At 40.2% G+C, this 14710-nt stretch overlaps 1 protein-coding gene across 1 annotated transcript; it reads right to left on the bottom strand.

Annotated features, from left to right (window-relative positions):
* Window positions 1–1319: 1319 nt before the first annotated feature.
* sfrp1a (secreted frizzled-related protein 1a) lies at window positions 1320–14448 on the bottom strand. The gene is made up of 3 exons (XM_046035992.1): window positions 13599–14448; window positions 9991–10071; window positions 1320–2978 (listed from the first exon to the last, which is right to left on the bottom strand). The coding sequence occupies exons 1-3, from the start codon at window positions 14098–14100 to the stop codon at window positions 2653–2655; spliced, it is 909 nt and encodes a 302-aa protein (XP_045891948.1). The 5' UTR covers window positions 14101–14448; the 3' UTR covers window positions 1320–2652.
* Window positions 14449–14710: the final 262 nt, after the last annotated feature.

Here is a 14710-nt window from a genome sequence, read left to right as displayed (position 1 = left end):
CTGACTTTCCGTTATGAAAGAATTAGAGTTCACTATCAACATGAGCTGTTAATATCTCAGGATTAGCATTTACACACCACATACCGAAGCACCAACAGCCTGTGAAGCCACAATAACCCTGAATCAGAAGACACCCAGACAAGAATTTAGCATCATCAGAGATGTGGGGGGCAAGAAAAACATGCGTGCATGAGAGATCCTTCTGTGTGGAGATCTGGCAATGTGATGTTTTATCTTTCCAAAAAGCATGATATCGTTAGTTTGGCACAGCTAACAGAAAGTGCTTTCTGTTTGACATGATTGGTTGTTTTGGCAGTTCATATAATATTTTGTTTTAACAGCATCACACATTACGTGCAAAGACCAAAATTATGGTTTACAAGAAAGATAAGAGGTCCCACAGTCTCAGCAATACATCTTTAAGTTGCTAAATGTTTACAAGTAACTAACATGAATAGATCTGGCTCTTCGCTCTTGTGTCATGTACACATAAAATAAGCAATAGCTGCAAATGATTTCAAAGCTCAATTTACCTTATGCAAGTTATGAACTTTTGATAATTAGATGTGATACTACTATAAGTATTCTGCAATGCAGAAAGGTGTCAAGATGACTGAAGTAGCTGTAGTGGGTTGACCAATAAATGATCCCACACTAGCTCTACTATATGTCATATGTTAGTTTGTGATTATTTGATTAAATATACATTTGTTTCAGGACATGTCATGTGCTATGTAAGCCTAAAATCAACTGAAATATTAAATGTTTTAAAAGTAAATCTTGACTGGGCTTTAATATACTTTAAGGGCACAATTTAGCTATCAAATTAGTAATAAATCAAATCACTGCAAAGTGCTGTTCCACAGCCTTAACCCTTTTGAACCCCAATGTTCTGGGGGATTGGGGTAGTTGTAGTTTGTTTGGTAATATAGCCTAACAGCTTTGGGAAGCTGTACTTATGGACAGCATTGCTTTGAGCTAAATGCTAATGTCTGTTTGCTAACATGTTCCCAGTGACAAAGTTAACATGCTGATGTTGGCAGGTATTACATGGCCTTTCCACTCTGAAACTTTTGGATGTGTAGATTTGCATGTTACTGTCTATGAAGTCATACAACCATGTTCATAATCTTTGTTAACTCCTGAAAGATAAAGTACAGCTGCTGCTGACGGGAATGTCACTAGTTTTTCTAGTATTTTGTCAAAAAGTTATACACATTTTGATCAGTTTCACTGGACCAAAGAGGTGGACCGACCAACCAACCAACATTGCCATATCTAAATCCATGAAAGAAAACTAAATAATATAAGAGACATCATACAGTTTTCCATATTTATGTAAAATTTGTATGTACATGTTTTAGGCAGCAATGCACCGCTGTCAATCAAATTTGAAACAAAACAGTGCTAAAACGGACCAGCGACACAAAACAAGCCAGAACACAGGGTTGGCAATATTTGCACTTTGATAACTTTTGCACTTTTAAACATGTATAGACTTTTTCCATTACCGATGAATACAGATTACTGCAGTTAGACTGGATGTAGAGAGACAGAAAAGTTATAAAAATATTTAGACAAATGTCAGGTGACAACACACAAGAAATCTACATAGGCCTACATGCTATCTCATGATGGAGATTGGTGGTTATGATTCTTTTAAGATATTTCAAGTCACAAAAAGAAACGTAACAATGAAGTGAAGAAAATAAAAATTATTGGTAGGTCAGTTTGACAGAACAATCGGCTAACGGCAGCACTCTCTCATACTTCTGTCAATAACTTATTCAACAGGAACCCTACAGAGCTGTTCTGAAGCTACAGGGTAGCTTTTAAAGCTGGAAATACCTGCAACTGCCAATTACCTAGTCTAATCATTGATTATATGATTTATTATTATATGATCAGAATTAGAGAGATTTAAAAGAATAGATTTTTTTTCTAGCTGAGCATTAGATGAGAAGACTAACACCACCCTCATGTCCCTATGCTAAATATGATTAAGCTGGAGCAGATTGGTAGCCTACGTGAGCATAAAAACTGGAAGCAGAATCAGCTAGCCTTGCTCTGTCCAAAATAATTCCACCACCCAGCACCACTAAAGTTCACTAATTACACATTATATTTAATTTGTTTAATCTGTACAAAAACAAAATGTAAAAACAACAATTTATGGTTAGCTTGTTCTCCTACTTCTAATCTTCATGCTAGGCTAAGCTAACCTTATGCTAGGTCAAGCTTCTTATTAACTGTACAGACATGAGAGTGTCTCAGTCTTCTCATCTCAGGAATAAAGGAAAGATGTATTTCCCAAAATGTCTAACTAATCCTTTAATCAAAATCCACTGACCTGTTGAGTGAAAGAGTGAAAGAAAGTATCTACATACATATAATGGAAATGATTTCAGTGAGAAAGGGCTTTTACTACAATGTCCTTTTCTTAAGCCGAGGGAAAGAAGGAAGTCAACACTTTTTTGTGGTGTCATCACTCACCACATTCAACTAAAACTTAATGGACATTTCAAAGTATATCTGTAAATATACAAAGATATATAGATATATAAACAGAAAGCAAAGTTTGGGTTTTTAATGCTTGTGCAAGTTCATATGTATGAGATGTGACCAAAGGAGGTTGGGGGTGGGGGGCTCATATTATTTGAAGACGTTATCGAAAGCAGGACATTTGTAGGTCTTGAGCTTCTTGATGGCCTTTTTGAACTCTTTGCTGGACTTGTCCCACTTGTGGATGCCAGTGAGGAGGTACTGCTTATCCACCTTGCGGCCCATGATTAGATAGTGGTTTCCCAGGTTGTCGAGCTGCTGGCAGGGGCAGTCCGCGCCGTTCTTCAAGTACAACACCAGCGTCTTCAAGTCTTTCTTCTTCAGGTTCCCTGCTTTCAACATCTTCTTCCTCTTCTGCAGGATAACTTTGCGGTCCATGTTTTCTCGCTTCACCTCCTTGATCTTGGTCTTGAAAGCTGTCATTGGAGAAAAGGAGAAAAAAAATATTACCTCATGCTTAAAGCTGGACAAACACTGATCTAATCACACTGCTGCCTCTCAAGAATGCTAGTTAGTATTTTATGTCTGTGGGGCGCTATCCACAGTACTGAAGCGGAGCGGATGAGATAGATAGAAAGACGGTCAGAACACATTACTTTGTTCAGTTTCTAACCCTGCTTGCTTTTTGTGGTTATAAATAGAACTTCCGAACTTAGTCCAGTCTTTCTCCATTCTAACAGCAGCCACAGGCAGAAGGGAAACGACAGGGAAGCGAAGAGAGAGAGAGAGATTCTGAGTGATTATTATGAATGCTCTAATTTTTAAAATAATACTTTGCAGTCTGGTTAAAAGCTGAGTCTTGCTTATGCTCTGTATAGGTGTTAAGAGATTGTCTGATACTAAATCCAGATACCAAGAGCCATGCATAGCATTAAACACCAAACAAAGCCACTTAAATGTGTCTTTCTTAGATAGGGAAAAAACATGAGATCTGTCTAATGAAGTCCAGTGACCTTAATTTATAGTCTAAACCATCTTTTATCCAATGAAAGTAATGTATCTCTTGTCAGGATTAGCAGTTGCTTGAAAATGTTTAATCAGATTTGTCTTGCAACAGAGAATTGTTGCACACCTTCGTTTTTGGCTTTTACCTCCCTCTGAATCTCAGCCTGTTTTTCAGATTGACCATAATACTCCTGATCATTCACAAAACTCTATTTAACCTTCTAATCTCTCTGTTTCCTCCAGTTCCCCGTCTGAAACGGTGCACGAGTCAGACTTTGGTGGTCCAAAGCGCCATATGCCTCCACGCATTACGCCCTCTGATATGTTCCGCTGACATATAGTGATGTGTGTGCGGCACGGACGACCTTGTGACACGCTAACGTGCGAGAAACCCTCCCCCAGCAGCATGCTATGTCTAATCTAACTGACGGAGCTGGTGTCGGAGATAAAGTCTTGTGACCTACAGTGCAGGAAACAGCCTGATTGAGCATGAATCATTTTCACACTCCAGCAAAGGTCTGGACTGATAAAACTAAATCGAGCTTAACATAAAAACCAGAATAGGCATTTTAAGAAACTCCCAAACGTTTCATCTCCTCCTTTGCGCCCGTATCTCCTATTTCTAATTAAAGTGTTAAAAAAGAGCCGCCCTGTTTTTCCCAGTATTAAGAGTGCACATGGAAGGGATTAAGACTTTTATCCTCTGTCTCTAGTCTCTCAAACAGTCTCTATGAGGAGGCTTAGTGTTCAGTGAAATCAAAATGGTCAGTATTCATAATTACTGAGTCATAAAAGAGAAAGCCTGGCCCACCCCTGAAAGGACTTCATTTTGATAAATCCTCCATCCTCGGTAATCCTTTGACGCTATGAACTTTCTTTGCACCTCGTGTTGTTAGAGGGCTTAATCTCTTCAGCAACAGCGTACATTAAGAAGTTAACATTAAATAATTGAACTGTGTGGTTGTAAACAATGCTGCCCTTTGCTTATGGCTGGTGAAACTGTCCCTGCATCCACACACGTATATGCCATGGGGGGAGGGCGGGTGTTTAAACAACTGTTTTCACTTTAACATGAAAATCCATCCAGCAGGGGGTCTTCATTGGTGTCAAACATGAAGTGTAAAGCTCACTCACACAGCAAGCTGGATTTCTTCCTGCACCGGTGGGACCAAAACAAAGCTATCGTGCTGAGAGAATGAAGGGATTTGATTGAATGAGCCAAGAACTCAAACATTCAAGTTAGAGCTGCGCGATACGACTGAAATCGCTTTAAGGATATTAAGAAAAATAATTCTCCTGTATCCATAAATATCCCAAGATGATAAAGTGATTTTGAGACACATTATTTGTGCTACTTTCTAATTCCACTCTCCAGCAATACTTTTTTTACTTCACTATATTTATGTGACGGCTAATACAGAATTTCATTCTACCTACAGTACGTTTGACCCGTCATCCCAGGCTATGTGGATACAAGTTTTGAGGAAATCAACCAAAAAGTGATTTTCTTACTCTGACTGTTTAATATATTACATTTCACAACAAAAATGATTAGACTACCAGGTTGTAATATAGAGTATAAAGTAGTTATACAACATTACAACATTAAAATGCTGCTTACACGTATATAATATTCTGAGAGCCTTTCACTTTTGAAACTTACTTAAGTACATTTTGCGTAATATAATACTGCTGTACTTTTACTACAGTAACATTTTGAATGCAGTATTTTTACTTGTATTTTACTTACTAGCACTAACCCTAACCTGGAGGTCATAATCCACCATAAGGGTGCTGAAGTTGGAAAATAGTGTTTATTTTCACAGTTTCTAATCTTTGCCTTATTTCTAATGAATTATTGAATAACTTAATGAATAACTTTGACCTCTTCAGGTCTCTGAAAATACAATAAAGGGAAAAGGTTTTGATTTCACTGATTACAACCAGCAGACATGCAACCAGTCATTGGAAGTCAGTGGAAGAATTGCTTTGTTTTAAGGAATGACCAGAAAACAAAGTTGGAAACCACCGATGCCGTGAGCTGTGTTCCACTGTTATGCTTTACATCAAAAAATAAAAAAACAACTCCACACAAGTGAAACAAAATCCTCAGAAACTAATTTGACTATGTTTGATTACAATTTGCTTAAAACCCATTAATGTGCAAATCAGAATTTTTGTGTCTTTACATGTCTATTTTTAACGTTTACAATTTTTAAAACTAGATTTAGATATTTATGTTACATTAACTGGACTGTAACTGAAAAGTCATTTTAGTGGTTTTTTCTATTCTATTCTGGTCCCTGACCCCTGACCTGATTTCTTCTTGCCGGTTCAGAGGCACAGAGGGGACCTCCAGCTCCCAGGGTGTCATAAACCCAGCAGGAGGGTGTGTACTGCTCCCCATTGGCAATAATGGATACACAACTGATCCGATAAGCTGAAGTGATCAGTCCTCCAGCGCAGGGCTGCCCTGTTGTTTACTGCATCAGCAAAGGGAAGGAGCAATTTGGCAATGACAACAAAGTGATCTGTCCAAGGCAGAGGAGAGATTTAATTGAAGGGTGCTGGAGTTTTTTAGGGACAATGAGGTACCATAAAACCTTAAACACAGAGATAAATTGTGGTGGGAACAAAGTGTTGAGTGGGATGAGCTGTAAATCTGTTACCAGCTGAGTGCTGCAAATAGGATGTGTGTGTGTATATGTGTGTGTGTGTGTGTGTGTTAGGAGGTTCACTAGGATTTTAGAGAAATCAGGGAATGTCAGTCCTAAAACCTAAAATTAAGAGTAAAATAAAGTTCTGGACTGAGAACCTGTTATTTATTACTGTAACTTTGATGTATTTGGTTGAAAACGCACATTTAACTTACAAGAATCTTTCCTCCTCTGCCAGAACAACTTCACATCCAAGCACCTCCAGTCAAAAGCTATCTTGCCGCAGTATTCTCTGCTTTTCTCAGGATCAAACATGGAAGCATGGAAAAGTCAAATGGAATTGAGCAACTGATGGGAAGAAATTATTCAGGGCGACAGCAACGCTATGATTACAAAAAACGACTTCACACTTAACTTTTACCTCAGCTGAGAACAAACCTTTCGCAACTTCCAGTAAGTGAGGTTTTCAGTGGACAAAAATGTGAATTCATTGCCAAGGTGGGGATATTTTACACATGATTGGTCGGTGCAGATTAATAAAGACTTCAGTGCAAGTCACTGATTCATTCCTCAAGCCTCTTCATGGTTTTCCATCCCCCGTGTTCTGTGGAGCAGAGCATGACATCTATCTACCATATCTATTCATATCTACAGGCTTGTCTGCTACCTTTTGTGTCCGTCCACTTTCAGTCAAGTCAAAACCAGCAGAATGCAATCAGTATGATGGGCTTATCTTTCGTTGGTGGGTTAAAACACAACTTGGGATTTTTCCCTATCTGCATATTTTCTTTTTCCTCAAGACAAGACATTAACTCATGTTTGGCTTCAGCTGCTTCAGATATATTTATAGTTGCATTTTTCTCCTCAGACCAAAACTGAATTCCATTGGCCTACTGGGAAAAGCAACAAACAAATCTTTAGCCTCGCTGGTGATAAAACCAGCGATGCTATCTCTTGTCAGGCTATGCATTAGTTGTTTACCCGCTAGAATCAACCCAGATGCCACACTGACTCACAACGACATTTGTTGCATTCCAAAGGAGGTTGGTCTCCTGTGGGTCCAGACCTGCAACATAAGCAGCACAGTCTCATCCTCAGCCTGATACTAAATCTGTCTGTGTATCCTCACATGTCAGCTGGTTAGGGGGCTTATGACAAGTAAGCAAAACAACATCTGTCTTCATCCGAGATGAAACAAGCCAATAATGTGCCACTCTCCTCTTGGCAAACCAGGACGCAGACTGAAAAAGGCGAGTCCCATCACCGCAGCATAAACAACAAGGCAATTCGTTAAACAAATGTAACTTAAAACTTTTCCTGAGAACTGGAAGAAAGTCTGTTTCCAATGTGCATCCAGTCTATGTTTGCTCGGCATGGCACCTGGAATTCAAGCTGCCACAAGTTTTGGTCGAGCCAGCGGATAAAACATGAAAGCGTAACATCTTGCATCTTGTGTGCATCATGCACATATTATTCCTGGAAGTTCTCATAACTGCAAATCAGTTGAGGTTTGTTTTTTTAATTAAACTCAAAACTTCCAATGTCTTCTTAAAGTGCAAGGCTCGTATTGGGTACCTCGTGCATAATTTCCATTGCTAAATCAAGTGCCCCATCAGCTAAAGATATTCCTTCTTTCCTGGATTGTTAAGGTTGTTTTCGGTCTGGTTTCTAGTCCAGATGCTCTAACAAAGTTAATGTGTCACCGGCTGTAACATGCATTTTCATGAAAGGTGATCCATCTCAAAAAATGTCAAAATATTCCCTGACTTGTACAGAAATGTTATCTAATTCCCTAACTTTCCCTTTTGGCTATATGCCTCCTCAGATTTGATAATTTTCCAAAAATTCTACAACCACCGGCAACCTAAGAACATGTGGCCATGAAATCTGTTCAAAATGTGATTGTGCGGTTGTTCATTTGAAAATGGAGCTGTTGAAACATAGACTTTAAACCTGGGCAGCGGAAACGGAATTTTATCACCTTCAACTTGATATGGTGAAACTGTTGTCAAACAGTTATATATGATACAAGTTAATTTCAAAATTTGGGACAAAACATATTCCACTCGGTGAACTAAATACTTTTTGATTTAAAACCTCAAAACAATGTTTTGAAAACATTAGATGTTTAAAAGAAAGAATGTATCTGCCTTAGAATTAAATTATTTACAATACAACACACAATATGTTATAATCAATTCAAATGCAGCCCATGTAGCTTGAAGGGTAACTTCGGTACTTTTCAACCTGGACCCTATTTTCCATGTTTTTGGGTGTATGTGACTAAATGGGACAAAATGTTTTGAAATTGGTCCACTATTGAGCGAGCCTGCTGCAGTCAGCAGCAGGGCTGTAACGCAATCCTTGCGGGCAATTGCGCCACGTCAAAGTACGTCCACTAAAGTGCTTGTTTTTGCCACTGACAGGCTAAGATTGTTATTGTAAGAGTCTGACAACGTTGTGGAAAGGATCCCTACAGAGAGAGACTTTTTTTTTAAAAGGCTCAGGTCCTTTTTGTTTAACCAGAAACAGTTACTAGGCCTATATGGCTCTCGCCAAAGCCACCAGACACCATTGATGAAAGATGTTATTTTGATCTGATATAGCGACTGTTTCTAGTTAAACAAAAAGGATCTTACTTTTCAAAAAGTCTCTCTCATCATCTCTGTAGGGATAATTTGCATAATGTTTTGAGACACTTATTATATAATAACAATCTAAGGAAGCCAGGGGCAAAAACAAGCACTTTAGTGGATGTACACTTACAAGGGGCTCAATACTGGACCAATTTCAAAAAATGTTGTCCCAATTATCCAAGGAAGGTTAAAATAGTTGTCCCAGTTAGTCACATAAGCAATTAGGTTAGGTTAAACAATAGTGTCCAGGTTGAAAAATAATGAAGGTACCTTTTAATCCAACACTACATTGTACAACTGCCAACGGCTTTACTATTCGTCAAGATTTTGCTGTTCAGCTCACTACTTCTCAGATAGTTTGGTGTTAAGATTATTTGTTTAGCGCAGCTCGATGGTTTTTTCAGTTTGGCAGTAACAAAGATGACAACAATAGCCTGCCCTACTACAGGTTGGTCTTTATTTGTCTATGTCAGTCCATATTACGCATTTTCCCAGATGATTATTAAAAAACACTTGAAACAAAGGGTGTCAAATCTTAGCAGAATTAAGTGTATGTACATAAGTAGAGTTTATCATCTACTGACCTCATTCACCAAGACAGGTTAAGGGTCGTATATACACCAGGATTTTAAAATATATATATTTGAAATAGATGTTATTAAAGAAAAACAAATACATAGTTCATCATTAACTACTTCCCCCATGTGCAGAAGGTATTCTGCAACAACAGTCTGCCCAGACTGCAGAACAAACATCCCACTTTACTACTGCGAAGACCTGCCACATAAAAACTTTAATGACCCTAATTCATTAGTCACAGAACATCATCCTCTACCAAACCAGACAGCCTTGGTACATCTGACCAAGAGACAAACCATCACATGTAACTTAAATAAAAACTGAGAGTGTCATTTATATAATCAAGAAAGTTGCTGTCAAGTTCTATAGAATTCACTGGGGTGGAAATGGCCAAGTAAGATCAGATACAGGGTGCTATTGTGGGGGGAAAAATGCAGTTCAAGAATTTATGGAGCGTTTTAAAGCTTGAAGATGGAAGATAAAATTGATGCAATCTCATGTTGCTCTTCTGATTTCATGGAGTGCTGTTATACATGTCAGGGAGTATCACAGCGGCGTGTTTCGTGATTTGCATGTTGTGTCGGCGCAGCGGGTGTTGGGAAGACACTTACCGAACTCGCTGGCACACATGTGCTCCAGTATGGCGTCTGTTTTCATTTCATTGTCACATGGAGGGCAGATGAGGGAGTGACCTGTGGATAAAAGAAGGTGATATAATGATACCAGCAATGAATCATTCGCATGGCTTTACCAGTTTGGGATGTGGTTAAAAGAGAAAGTCTTTATTTAAAATGAAGGGGAGTTAAACTTAATTCTTAAACGATTCAACACACTGCCCTTAAGGTCATATTTTAAATGATTTATCCTGCAAATCTCTTCACACACCTAACTCTCTCTGTATGCAGAGATCATTTCTAGTGTCTGGTGTCAATTGGCTGGTGTCTTAGGCTTCGTACGCTCTGATGACCTGACCTCAGTGTGGAATGTCTTCAGCTTTTATAGCCAGCTGTAACTAAGAGCTGCAGTAAACACTCTACCTTACTGTCTGCTGCATTTACACAGTTTTCAATAAGGACCTTTCCATAATTCTCAACAATGATATATACACCCTCATATGTAAAAAAAAAAAATAAAAAAATAAGGTAATAGAAATGAAGAATAAATGGTAATGATCTACAATCCAAGCTCAAAGAAATGCTCTCTGACATTCCAAAAAAAAGGTAATAATAGCCGATTCAAAGACAAAAACCCAACTGAGGACAAAGAGCCAAAATGTGTTTTTGCCAAAAAGTAATTCAGTCTAGAGGCCTATCTGTGAATATTTTACCAACACAATTTTTCATTTTTTTCTAATACCACAAATGATCGCTCCATGCCAAACAGCTGAGTTTACTTTCCAAATAAACTTGGACCTGCAATGCGATCGCAGTGTCCTGCAGCATTTAATTCAAGCCCAATGCATTTCAATGTCACAGTGTGGATCTGGATCGATTGAGCACAGTGGTAAGAAAACGGAAAACAAATAGTTTTCTTTCTGTTGCCAGTTGTCCATTACATGTGTTTAACGAAAGCTTGTGAAAGTAACACCCAGGTGTAAAGAGCTTGTGAAAACAGACACTGTTTACAGAGTCAAGGGGTCCCTTTGCCTATCTGAGCTTAGTTCTCCTTTAAATCAATTATCACCAGCCTGTGTTCAGCAGTGGTGTGGTAAGGCCTGTTAGCTGGCCTCCATTAACAATCATTAAGGAGAGCGGATGAGAAGATTAGCCTGCTTTTGTTTGTCTTTTTCTACCTCAAGATCAGATTTAACCACTTTCCCTGGAGAATACTGATGGCAGATATTCAGTGGTACTCCGAGTTCGGCTGTAACAGGCCTGGCTTTGTGTCCTGCGAGAGAATGGCAGCTTTATTTATCACCAGTGCTGACAACAAATGATAACAGGTGACGTCTGGAGAGCATGGAGCTCTGTGTGGTCCCCCTTACCCAAAAAAGGGAGTCTTTTACAGAAAAACGGGCCTCCGTTCAAACCACCATGTCAGTCAGTAACAGCCACCCCCTCTATACACATACACACGGGACATGTTCATTCTACAGATACAGTGAGCACTGTGCAATTGCTGGAAGATCCACAGTTCCCCCATTTATGGCCAACGTGTTCAGTAAAAATGTCTTCAAGTGGTGTATTTACAGCTTAAGACTGAAATATAAGTAAGTTGATGATGGAAATTCCCCTCTGTTTGACTTTTGAGGTGGTCGTGATTTCCCTTCCCTGGCATACACCTCACCTTGGTGACTGGCAGGGAGCTTCAAACTGAAACTATTCCAAATCAGCCCGAGCTTTATCTTCCTAGACTTGTAGCTTTTGTGCATTTTTCAGGGTTTCTCTGCTGTTTGTGAGCTTGGCCCACTGGGTATGTGCTGGAAGATGTTTTTTATGGACTACGTTATTTCATCCCCCCTTCACAGACGCTGCATGAGGTGTCTGACTCTGTTTCTTACCAACATACACACACACACAGTCCCAACAGGTTTGGGGAATCTGCAGCCAATGAGCCATTAGTGATAGATGATAAGCAGGAGTCGGGGGGGGGGGTTTCCTTTGGAGCTTAGCTTAGAAACGGCTGGCCTGTATTTTAACACACATTGTTTGGACAGTATGCTTTCCAAATTATGTCTTCAAACTTCCATTTTTGTCATATTTAATTATTCTGTCTGTGATGGCATGCCACGGTAGAAAATGGGAATTAATAAATGCAGGTATTCACTTTTCGGTGCTGGACTTCCTCCCAGCATTGTCCTCGAGTTCAACAAACACCTTGAAATAAATGACTACCATCTGTTAAAGGCTTTTTCAATATTACAACATCACTCCTAGTCAACAGCAAGCAACTTCACGTTAACATCGAAGCCAGAGTTTAAGCAGCAGGTTATAGATTGAAAAGAAAATGTAACCACATCAGACTTTCTCTTGCGAGGAGGAGGTGGGTTGACATTGTTAAAAAGGGATCAAATACAGGGTTTCACGGCTGATTCCACCCAAAAGGTTGTATTTGGTGTGTTTGCGTTGGGATTTGCATCAGCATGCGCACCTTCCCCCCTGAAACAACATTACCAAGCCCATTTCACAGCACGGGTGTCGACTTCCACACAGTGGCAAAAGCGGCGGCTGTTTGTTTTCTCAGTCAGGTAGTTAATCTGAGTTGGATAGTTAATGCTTGCTTATGTTAGCAAATGGCTGCATTACAGCTGATTGACAGAAAATGAATTGCTAACAATTTTCAACAACTCATTAATCATTTGAATCGTTGATCAAGCAAAATAAATTTCCAGCTTCTATGTAAGAATGAGCTGTTTCTCTGTTTTTGTATCTCGTGAACTGAAAATCTTTTAATACTGGCCCGTCTGTCATACAAAACAAGCAAGTTCAAGATGTCAGATGCTCTGGCCAGGGGACACTGAGGTCATGTCCTCTGTATTTGTCTGGGCATTTGGGGGTTTTAGCAACCTGGGGGGAGTTTATGTTCCAAAATTAAAGTTATACATGGTAATTATTCTACAGTAGCTATACAGTATTAAATTGACTACCTTCAGGCCACTTTAAAACCGCTTTTAGACAGAAAGCTTTTTTACAGAAAATATATACACTTAATTGAAAAAACCAAAAATCATTGGTGTGAGATGAGAAGATGTTGCAGCTGGTCAAAATGTTGATGCTGAGGATGTTGGGGGATGTGTCAGAGGGTACTTGGGCTCATGACCACAGTATTTCTAAAATTCTGGTTATTGCTTTGGGCTGTGGCAACCTGTGATGGTTATTTCTCACTATTTTCTGGGTTTTTAAAAGCCTAAAGAGAATCAACGAATTTAAACAAAGTCTGGTAAACTGCAGATGAATCTTGAAAAAAAGTCACAAAAAAACAAAAACGTAATTGCAGTCATACACCTGCATGAGTAAGGTTACCACCACTTTTATGTGGTGTAAGACACAGAAGAAAGCGCCTGGCCAGAAGGCATCTCCCCTCTCCATCAACTACCACAGGCATTAAACCCACGATGTCCCTGTGGAGCAGCTCAGTGGTTTTACTTCAAAACCACATTTAAATAATAAGTTACTGTAAAATAGTATGCACGCTAAGGTCTTGATAGTTTCGAATAAAGTGATAATAAATAGTTGAAATGGAATTCATCAGTGAAACAGACCAGGCAAGAGGGAATTACCTGTCGTCCGGGTGGCCTCGGTCGTATTGGGCTGCGACATGGCGATGCACACATCCTCTTCGGGAAACTTGTCACAGGTGAGCATGTCCGGCCAGGGGAAGCCAAACGCCCCCATGATGGGGGAGCAGCCGTCCCGCACGGCCTCGCACAGCCAGCGGCAGGGGAAGATGTGTCTGTCCAGGCACACGGGCGCAAAGAGCGAGCAGAGAAAGACCTGCGTGCCCGGGTGGCAGTTCTTGTGCAACAGGGGCACCCAGCTGCTGGCCTGCTGCTTCACCTCGGCCATGGTCTCGTGTTCCAACAGGTTGGGAAGTAGCATCTGGTTGTAGCCCACAGTGTGACAGAGCCGCAGGTCTTCCGGGATGTCCACACACTGGGGAGGCTTGCCGTAGGGTGGGTTCCAGCCGACATCCTCATATTCTGACGCTCTGCATGCTAACATGAGCGCCACTGTCACAGCCAGCCGGATCCCTCCCCAGAGCGATTCCGAAGCAGACCTCATATTTTCTTTTTGCAACAATACAGTGAATGCAATTCGGTACGGTTCTGACAAGCGATTCAAGGTTCACTTCATGAAAAAAAATGCAGAGTAATAACAAGAAACAAATGTGCAAAAGGCTGCGGCTCTGCTGATCGACGTGCGTAAAACGTGTTGAGTTTCTGGTTTGGGTAAAGTCCACGAGCAGTCTAATCTGGCTGCAGCTCCGCCGCGCTCCTCTGATGCGTCTGGCTCCTGCAAGAGTTTGGGGAGGTAAAGCGCTCTGCCTGTGCGGAGCTTAGAAACAAGAGGAGGTTGTAAAGTGCGCTCCGGCCAATCGGAGTGCGTCTGCGCCTTTTGGCACTCTGCTGTCAGTCAAAAAGCTTAATTACCCAGTGTGTAAAAACGCTCCAGGAGGCTCCCAATACCCCTCCTTTTACTCCCCCGCTTAGGCTATACTTTGTCCTAACAAAATACTGAATAATAAAAAAAACCCATAGAATGGCAAATGGCAAATAATCTAAACCTGGGAGTTGATCTAATGTATGAGTCCATATGCAAGTTGTGCAGAATACAAGTGGATTATGGGGGTCTTCTTGGGTTTGCTTTCCTTCCAGTTCCCAAAGTATGGTGC

Source organism: Micropterus dolomieu, linkage group LG21 (genome assembly GCF_021292245.1).
Source record: "Micropterus dolomieu isolate WLL.071019.BEF.003 ecotype Adirondacks linkage group LG21, ASM2129224v1, whole genome shotgun sequence".
Classification (NCBI taxonomy): Eukaryota; Metazoa; Chordata; class Actinopteri; order Centrarchiformes; family Centrarchidae; genus Micropterus; species Micropterus dolomieu.
This window is presented reverse-complemented; position numbering and strand designations above follow the sequence as displayed.

What these genes read in the sequence shown, in the direction of transcription:
- sfrp1a (XM_046035992.1), bottom strand. Translation starts at nt 14,100, where the DNA reads ATGAGGTCTGCTTCGGAATCGCTCTGGGGAGGGATCCGGCTGGCTGTG. An exon ending in CGAGGCCACCCGGACGACAG is followed by an intron (nt 10,072 to 13,598) that starts GTAATTCCCTCT and finishes TTTTATCCACAG; the next exon opens with GTCACTCCCTCATCTGCCCT. An exon ending in CATGTGTGCCAGCGAGTTCG is followed by an intron (nt 2,979 to 9,990) that starts GTAAGTGTCTTC and finishes CTCCAATGACAG; the next exon opens with CTTTCAAGACCAAGATCAAG.